This window comes from Malus sylvestris, chromosome 2 (genome assembly GCF_916048215.2).
Source record: "Malus sylvestris chromosome 2, drMalSylv7.2, whole genome shotgun sequence".
Lineage (NCBI taxonomy): Eukaryota > Viridiplantae > Streptophyta > Magnoliopsida > Rosales > Rosaceae > Malus > Malus sylvestris.
This window is the reverse complement of record NC_062261.1, coordinates 43,789-53,174: the sequence shown is the minus strand read 5'-3', so window position 1 is coordinate 53,174 and position 9,386 is coordinate 43,789. Positions and strand designations below refer to the sequence as shown.

The 9,386-nt window shown below is 37.0% G+C and overlaps 1 protein-coding gene across 4 annotated transcripts; it reads left to right on the top strand.

The window, feature by feature from the left end:
- The first annotated feature begins 2,323 nt into the window (after window positions 1-2,323).
- Window positions 2,324-6,938, top strand: LOC126600333 (E3 ubiquitin ligase BIG BROTHER-related-like). Of its 4 annotated transcripts, none has more exons than XM_050266932.1 (7): window positions 2,324-2,701; window positions 5,153-5,480; window positions 5,589-5,629; window positions 5,749-5,790; window positions 5,874-5,995; window positions 6,078-6,186; window positions 6,503-6,643. In XM_050266932.1, exons 1-7 carry the CDS (start codon window positions 2,444-2,446, stop codon window positions 6,509-6,511), a joined length of 909 nt encoding a protein of 302 aa, XP_050122889.1. In that variant the 5' UTR covers window positions 2,324-2,443; the 3' UTR covers window positions 6,512-6,643. The 4 variants fall into 4 exon arrangements, with proteins under 4 accessions (XP_050122889.1, XP_050122879.1, XP_050122874.1 ...); XM_050266922.1 differs by having other exon boundaries at window positions 2,325-2,701; window positions 5,595-5,629; window positions 6,585-6,938; XM_050266917.1 differs by having other exon boundaries at window positions 2,325-2,701; window positions 6,585-6,938.
- Window positions 6,939-9,386: the final 2,448 nt, after the last annotated feature.

Genomic DNA, 9,386 nt, shown 5'->3' with positions numbered 1-9,386 from the left:
GCGAGCCACATCTATGCCACATAATTCCCATATTTTTTTTCGACTTTCTAGGGTTTGTGAAAAACCCAAATTGATTCTAATTTATTTATATGCTTTGACTCACAAATTCCACATAGCAAAATAATAATTGCCTAATGCATGAAACGTGTGTGTGTGTGTATATATATATATTGACAAATATATGAATCATGTACAATATATATATCAGAAGGAAAATATAAATACAGGGGGTTCATGCATGAATGTTTTCATGCTTCGTGGACGTTTCAAATGTCTTACTTTATTTTAAGCGTACTTGATTGGCAGAAAACAAATAAAAACCTTTAAATTTTGTAGAAGAAAGCCTCCTCCTACAATCCTTTAGTTTCTTAGCTTATGGCAAGAATGTGCTGATAACATGTTGTAGGCATAATTGACTAAACTATTCTAAGGAAATAGAGAGGGGGAGGCCGGTGACAATAAGAGAGAGAAGAGAGAGATTTAATTGTGAGGTGTGTGTTATTTCATCCCATTGTGCTTTTATTTATGCTAGTAGGATAGGTTAAATCCTTACTCTAATAGGATTACTACTCTAATATGATAATATCTACTAAAAGGAATATTCCAACATATCCCTAAATACATTAGAATTTAAACAATCACATTTCTATTCTAAGGGGGTGTATTCAATTGGGAATTTGAGAGATTTTAGGGTGTGTTTGTTGCACCAGACTATCTCGGACTGGACTAGCTTCAGGGACTAAGCTAGACTGGCTTAGACTAGACTAAGCTGGACTGATTTAGTGAAGTGTTTGGTGCAGCGTTGGACTAAGAAGCAGGACTACAATATTATATTATTTTATATTAATTTACTATATATCAATTAATATTTTATTATTACTTTTTCTTTTTCTTTTTATTTCTAGAATCCTCTTCTTCATTTTGGAAAGATCTCGTCCATAAACCCACTTAAGCAAATTGACATTCCATTCTGAGAAAACAAAGCAGCAGTCCATCTCGCAAAGCCTTCTCTCTCGCGGGTAACTCCCAATTGTTCATCAATCTTTGCTCTTCAATTATTAATCAATCTCTTATCAATTTTATTTTAGATTTTGTGCTTAAACCTTCATGGGTTTTAATGGATATTTCAAAATTTTGTTTTCTGCCCCTTTCCCTTTTTCCCCATTTTTGTCCCTCCGCCTCTCCCTCCCATTTCCCTTTTCTCCCCATCTTTGCACCTTTTTTTTTTGTTACCAGTGTCTCCATCCCCTTCCTTTTGTTTCTCTCGTTTCACCTCTGTATAATTTCCCCTCTCCCATCGCTCTCTTTGTATTTATTTTTTCTTTTTTCTTCAAATTTGGTTCCTGTATTTTCTGGGCAAATCACAGTTGGTCAAGAAAAATAACTCAGAGTCACTGTACCAATGCTAAAGTTTTCAATCTTGCTGTCGGCAGAAGAATCTGGATCACCATGAGACCCGTTTTTGCCGTCGTTCAGGTCGACCCAGATGGAAAAAGACACCAAATCACCGACCCAGATGCCAAAAGGGCGCTGGGTTTATGGGACGATGGAGGGCTGATGCTGCTCATGCGGGTTTGAGCGACGTTGCTTGCAGAAGAGGGAGACGGGACTAGCAATCCCGTGGTTTTTGGGGGGTCTAACTAAGACCTCTTAGTGAAGCCTTTAGTGTAGGCGGCGAGTCCGGGCTAGTCTCATTAAGACTAGTCCCGCATGATAACAAACATCAGACTGGACTAACTATTAGTCTAGTCCAGTCCAGTCCCACTTAGTGAGGGCAAACAAACGCCCCCTTAATGGATTTATAAATCTATGGATTTTTATGGAGTTTAACTGATTTGTAGAGATTTCATGTAAAATTTTGATTCAATTCCCTCGAAATCTCATGGATAGAGATGAGATTTGTGGATGCTTAAAATACAATGCAAGATCTCTCAAATTCCTTCAAATTCCTCAACTTTTCCAAATTCTTTAAATTCAAATTCTAATTGAATACACCTGGAATGTTATAAACTTCTTTAAAATTATAATTGAATACTTCTGAATTTATAAAGATTTTAATAAACTATTTAAAAATCCTGATTGAATACTCATTGAATTTCAGAGAATCACTCAAAATCCTGATTAAATACTCTAAATTCATTAAAAGAATTAAAATTCCAATTAAATACACCCTCCTAAATATGACAGCAACAAACCATTATTTAATTCACAATAATAAAGTCATTTTCATTAGTTTTTTATTTAAACTTTTGTTTGGACTTTTTTACACCCTTCAACATCCACGACCCATTCACCTCGATTAGTACCCGGATCCGGCTATTTGACATTCTTGAAATATTCTGTGATTGATCTCCCTCTCCTCTCTTTCCCCCTCTTAATCAATTTCGATCTCTGTCCAATTAATTCCAATTTATTTGGGTTCTCTCTCCACAGTCCATAATCCATGGAGAATGATGACGTCAAATTGGGGTCTGCCGGCGGACTCAAATCCAACAACAATAAGAACGTCAGCGAACAAGAACAAAACCCTTGTTTGAATGAATGCGAAGAACGAGGAGAAGAAGTAAATAGTGAGCCTTCGCAGGAACAGGAGGTGGATCCTTCCTCCTCACCTCCTGTTCCCCTGCCTTCAAGAACTCCCTTCAGTAATCTCAGTCAGGTCGATGCCGACCTAGCCCTTGCTCGAACCCTCCAAGAACAGGTATTCAATTTCTCGTTGCATATTGCTTTGCTTGATTATTATTTGACCAAGTCTGAAAATTCAAACATGATTTCTTACTTGTTTTTTCATTTGTTATGTTATGGTTGCAAACAAAGGATTCATGTTCCACTCATTTTTTCTTCCTTAGCAACCGAACTTGGCCTTAGAATGTTATCTCGGTACTTGTTTGATACCCCCTCCGATTTTGTTTCCTCTTTCGTTCACTCAGTGACTAACGGAAATTCCATTGCGGATTGATTCCGATCATCAATCTCCATTCAATGAACAACTTGTGTTTCGGTTTCCATTATAAATTTTAAGATTGTTATGTGATATTTAGAAGGTAAAATACAACCTAAGACATAATTTATAGTTTTTGTACCATTCTGGTTATCTCAATTTTTGTTCGAAGAAACCATTTTTTTTCTGAATTTCAGACCACTCACTTCAGGTCCGCTCACCTAAATCTCCACTGGCACCTCCACCGACATCATCATTAACCCAAGTGTCACTTATGAATTTCTTTCAACTAAAAGAGTGAGGTCCAGGCTTGAAAAGCACACAAGGCATCGTCCTAATGTGCCTTGCAATCGGCAACTTAGAGGCTTTGATGTTGATAGCATCATGTGGGGTAGTGAGATAATGAGTGGGTTGATGAAGAGTTAGTTGGGATTAAAGGAGACGACTACAACAACAACAACGACAAAGCCTTTTCCCACTAAGTGGGGTTGGCTATATGAATCCTAGAACGCCATTGCGCTCAGTTCTGTGTCACGTCTTCCGTTAGATCCAAGTACTGTAAGTCTTTTCTTAGAGTATGTTCCAAAGATTAAAGGAGACTACTGGTCAAGGAAATTGGGATTGAATTTGGTTTGCAGGGAATCGATTGGTTCTTTGTGAAAGCCTTTTGATGGTTTCCTTATCTTTTTCATTGAAAAGTTTTTAATATTTTTTCTGTGTGAGTTCAATTGTTTAGATCTACCCAAAATCATTTTGCAAGGCCGCTTCCTTTTAGTTTGTGTTAGGGTGTTCTTCAGCGCACTGGAGTTGTCTTTTTCTTTTCCTATTTCTGTTTGGGGTGGTTTGCTTGACCACCCTTTCTGTTGTTTCTGCTTCTTTCCACTTTTAATACACACACACATATATATATAGACTTCAATTGTTTAGCATTACATATCTGACGATGATTATATATGCCCTTTCCTCTCAATCTGATCTCATCAAAGTACACACTCTCTTCCTTTTGAAGAATCAAAGGGTTCAAGATTTAGCAAAACTTGATTGCTGAGTGGTTCTATCAGTAGCTTTAAACTCCCTTGCATACTAGTGCCCAAATTCTTGTGTGCATGACACTGCGTTTTGAAGACCCTGATTTTCTGGGGTTGTAATAGTAGGGTTCGTTTGGGACTTCTTATGTAGGAAGCACATTCCAGAAGCAATCTCAAACAGGCCCGTCGTTGGGTTTAGGAGGTTGTGTCTATGGATATATAAGGTGGTGAGCTATGGTGGCTTTTGTAATCTTGACTCAAAGCTTCAACTCTCCTTCAATGTTCTGCATTTATAACCATTCCAATTGACTAAACAAAAAGAATTTGGAAGGAAAAGGAGGTTATGTTGTTCAGGTACCAAATTGATGCAGGACATACAAGGTGAATGTTGCTTTGGGATGTGGTGTGTTTTAGATGGCAGAAATTTTGTTAATCAAGAGAGGTGTAGAGCAGGAAACGATCTAGGGTTGTTGTAAGCTAGAGCAAGTAGATAGATGGAGAAGAATGTGGAGGAGAAAGAGGGCAAAAACAGTTTCCCCAAGCCTTCAACAAATCCTTCATTGTGATTTCAAATCTCCTTTTGGCTTACAAATAGCCTTGTTTATAGGCTTCAAATAGGACTTTTAATGACTTCTAAACATAGCAAAAAGGCCATTAAAACTGCAAAAATACTTCATTAGATATTACATAAATATAAAAAGACTCATCATATACAAAAGACATTAAATAGTAAAATATTGTAATTTTGCTAGGGGCCAAATAAATACTCACAATAAAGCTTCATACTTGCTCAAAAAGAGAAGCAGCTTATTATCAACTCTTTGATTTTTTTTTTCCGTCTTTTTTTGGGTGTGGCAAAGGTTATCAACTCTTAGATTGTGTGCTTGACTTATTTGTTTATTTTTCTATTTCGTATTGACCGGCTCAGACAATTATTGATATTTCATTTTAGACCAGAAAGGACTTATTATTAGATTTTTGGCCCAGTGGGATTTTAGTCTTGTATTTTCAAAGAAGGATATTTTCTATCAAGCTATAGGTATTGCATCATTCGATCTTAATGTGAATGCTGTTCACTGTCAATCTTATCTATAACTATAAGTCGTCGTGGTTGTTTTTGGAGAGGTTTTGTTTGATCTTGTTGTTCATGTAATCTTATTGCCGTTGTTTGTCTATTGAGTAGGAAAGGGCATACATGATGCTACGAATGAACAATGAAGGTAGTGATTATGGAAGTTGGGAAGCTGGAAGTTATGTGCATGAGGATGATAATGATTTCAATGAATTTGACGACGATGCTGATGAGGAACAATATGATGGAACTGAGGTTGACAGTGATGAAGATGCATTTGATTTGCATGCTCAAGATGATGCTGGAGAGGATGATAACCCCAGTGTCGAATATGGTCCGGCTGTTTTTTCAAGTGATGAGGCCTATGCAAGAGCCCTGCAAGATGCTGAAGACAGAGAGATGGCCGCTAGACTGATGGCACTTTCTGGGATCAATGACCGTGAGTGCTTGTGACTGTTTAGAGTTGTCGTATTTTTATATCATCTCATTTTGAAGTCCTTGAAATTATGCAATATTTAATGTTTCTGGTATCTTATTTTCGTTTCAGGTGAAGTAGAGGACACAGAGGAACATGGTGGTAACTCTCAGGTAACAATTTGTTGCTTGTATGCTGAGATTAGTATGATAACTGAGACTCTTCTAGAAGGCAGTAGCAGTTTACTGTCCTCTGCGTCAACCTTTTTTTCTCATCTACTTTTGGTTTGTAGGATACATGGGAGGAGATTGACCCAGATGAACTTTCATATGAGGTAAGGTGGTTCTAAATTCTAATGCTTCCAGTAGTGCATTTACCTTTTGGCTTGGTTCCATGACTTTTATATAACTATATCAGGAGTTACTTGCATTGGGCGAAGTTGTTGGAACTGAGAACAGAGGGCTCTCAGCTGATACTATCGCCTCATTGCCTTCAGTAAGCTACAAGACAGGAAGCAGCCAGAATGGGAGCAATGAGTCGTAAGCACATAACAAATTCCTTAGTTTTATGTTATTGAGTGTTGTGTTTGAGGTTTATTTCAAAGTTTTACTTCTGTTTCAGGTGTGTCATTTGTCGGTTGGACTTCGAGGATGGTGAGAATTTGACAATACTATCCTGCAAACATTCCTATCATTCTGAGTGCATAAATAATTGGTTGACAATAAACAAGGTACGATTTTGAAATTTCATGTTTCTTTTCACTGGCAATTCAATGTTGCTTACTCTGTTATAATCTGTTCATGTAGTATATAATTTCTTCATTCTTTCCAAAATAAAATTATTATTTATCATGTTCTTTTGTCACTTGCTCTGACATCAAAACTTGAACCAGTTAAAATATTGTGATATTGATATGCATATGGCAGTAGGTGTGGCGATGGTCAAAATTTGTATGATGTTGTATTCACGGTTTTTGGTTGTACATTGAAATTTTCCATAATTTTTTTGCTTTTAGTTGAGGCATTGGTGATTTCTTATTAGAGTAGCCATGTTGAAATTGTGTTTGCATGTGTGCTTGTGGATAGAGACAAAAAACAAAACGGACATTCACTTGCTATGTTACTGCAGATCTGCCCTGTTTGCAGCGCTGAAGTTTCCACATCTGGAAACAGCTAGCAGAATTTGTGGACCATCTTTACTTGCAAATCTAAACGACCATTTGTACAAGTCGGTGCACAAGGGTTAGAGTAGAGCCCTTGTATTGTTATTCATATTGCGGTCTCCTTCACTTACGAAAATGTTCTATCCAACCATTAAGATTAGATTACAATGCTTGTATTATATGAGAAACATTGTGGTCAGGTTTTGGTTACTTGTAAGTTTTCTGGATTACCCTTATGATACAAGATGATGGTCGATTATTTTCCCCAGTACTTTTCTATTTACTATTGAAATTTGTAAGCCTGTAAGTTTTCTGGATTACCCACCCTCTTGATACATTCCGACTCCTATTTTACGGGCATGCTTGTCTATTTGTTTGTATGTATGCATTGATAGTAGTTGCGAGTTGAGTTCATCATTATGAATCCAAATAAAATGAAATTGAATTGAATGTGCCACATTGGATAGTGGATACTATATCAAATGAGCTATGTAATTGAATTAGCTTATTTCTAAATTTACCCTTTAGAAAATAAAGTGTCAATATCTGCCTCTCAGTCTGTCATGTCATGTAGCAGGATGTCGTCCTACATATTTTTACACGAAGTCCTCTGGATTTCCTACTTTTTCTTTGTTCAAACTCATCTCATGTTTTCATTATTTTGCTGATTTTGTTGAACAAGCATTATCCTACTCTTTTGAGTTTGAGTGTCCGCTTTTAGAGCACTTCCAGCGTGCTCTTTAGCCCGGTGGACAGGGAACATTTGCAACCCAATCTCCTCCCAAATTAGCTCCCGCCCATTCAGGCAATTGGGCTAAAGAGGAGCTCGTGGAAGAGGGCAGACGGGAGTCCAAGGCCCGCGCGCCTAAGGGGGATTGATGCAAGGCTGACGTCAACCACGTTATAAAAAATGTTGCGTCAGGCGTTTCAAGTGGTGGGGCCCGCGGTTCACAGTGTGTCTTAGCCGTTACTGGGTGCAACGTGGCGCCCTCTTGACCGTTGGATTTTAACGGCTCTTTTTTTTGGACTGTTTGATTTCCAACGGTAAAAATAATTTTCAAAAATCCCCCAATGGCTAGATGACGTGGCACAATCTGAACAGTTCGATTCCAGATTAACGGTCCATGTTTTCAGGCTTTAAAAAAAAATTTTTAAAAACAAAAGAAAAAATTTCTGATATGTTACCATTATGCCACGTGTCACAATTTGGAGGGTTGGATTTCAAATTTTCTGTAATCCAACGGTAGAAATTAATTAAGTTAATAAAATTTTAAAAAATATGTTAAAAATTAATATAAAATCCGAAATTTGTTTTAAAAAAATTATATATATAAAAAAAAAATATATTTTTTATAAATACCTTATCATTATCTTCCACCTTATAAGTTATACCACACTTTCATATTTTCCTCAACGATTCTAAAAAGGTAATGACACATGGCGCGATGAAATTGAATAAAAATCTTATTGAAAACTATCATAAAAAATTGTACTTTCGGATAATGATACGCAGCGTAACGAGACCGGTAAAAAATCCTATACGAAATTACAAATAAAATTATTTTTTATTATTTTATAAAATAAAAAATATTAATATTTTATTACCTATTACCATGACTATTCAGTTTAAGGGTGGAAATGCAAAAAATAATTATTGCTCATTAAAGACAGTTACTATTAAGTGAAGGGGATTCAATTGCCAATTGCCATGGGGGCTTTCCTAAGTGCTCTTATACATCAAGGAATGCCACCCAGGCAACACTTTGATGATATCCTATCTTTCTTAAAAGACGTTGACACTTTTACTCATTTTGGTTCAAATTTCATCCATGTGAGAACAGAAGGCGATTGACCCATGTGTGAATAGAAACCTAACATGCGGGCGACCTTTTTGTCTCGGGATTTTGACTGAGCTGAAGAGAATTTAGTAGCGCGTGAGGTTAAGCTGCAGAGGGAGATTAAAGAGGTGAAGAACAAGAATGCAAAGCTGGAAGAACAGCACCAGTTTGATCAGTTGGAAATGCTCAAAGTTGCGGATAAGCGAAATGTTGCAAACGAGAGATACGAAAAGTTGTTGCAGGAGATGAAGAGGGGAGTTGCAGGAAATGATAACGATGCGGTTATGGAGCTGATGAGGAAGTGCAGAGGTTGAGAACAAGAAGCTTGAGGTTCTGCTTGAACGGGAATATTCGGAAACGGAGAGAGAAGACTTTCGAGGATGGAGGAGAAAGCAAGAAATTGCGGAATGTAAGGTGTCGGGATGCAGGACATAGGGAAGGAACCAGAGGTAACGATGTATGAAAATGTTTTAAAATTATGACTTCATGTACTATTTTGGGATAAAAAAACTTTATGTACCAAATGTTGAAAATTAAATAACTTCAGGATCGTTAACTGAGATTAACCCTATAATGAAATTGTAGAAGTTTATGTTCAAAAATATATGTATTTCGTATATGTTAAGAGTTAACAACTAACTCATATATATGAGTAGTAAAGAACCGGTTACAACCAACCATCCCTATACAAAACTCTTGGGACAACACAAAGATAAAAAACTGAGAGGACTTATAATACTAACAGCTCCATAACCATCTCCATGCTGCCCGTGCTTGTCTTTGTCGAAGACCACACATGATGTGGAGATAGAAAGCTGACAGAACAAGAGATAAAAAACTGAGAGGACTTATAATACTAACAACTCCATAACCATCTCCATGCTGCCCGTGCTGCATGTGCTTGAGTTTATTATACAATATTCAATGTCC

What these genes read in the sequence shown, in the direction of transcription:
- LOC126600333 (XM_050266917.1), top strand. Translation starts at nt 2,444, where the DNA reads ATGGAGAATGATGACGTCAAATTGGGGTCTGCCGGCGGACTCAAATCC. An exon ending in CTCGAACCCTCCAAGAACAG is followed by an intron (nt 2,702 to 5,152) that starts GTATTCAATTTC and finishes TCTATTGAGTAG; the next exon opens with GAAAGGGCATACATGATGCT. An exon ending in CAGAATGGGAGCAATGAGTC is followed by an intron (nt 5,996 to 6,077) that starts GTAAGCACATAA and finishes CTTCTGTTTCAG; the next exon opens with GTGTGTCATTTGTCGGTTGG.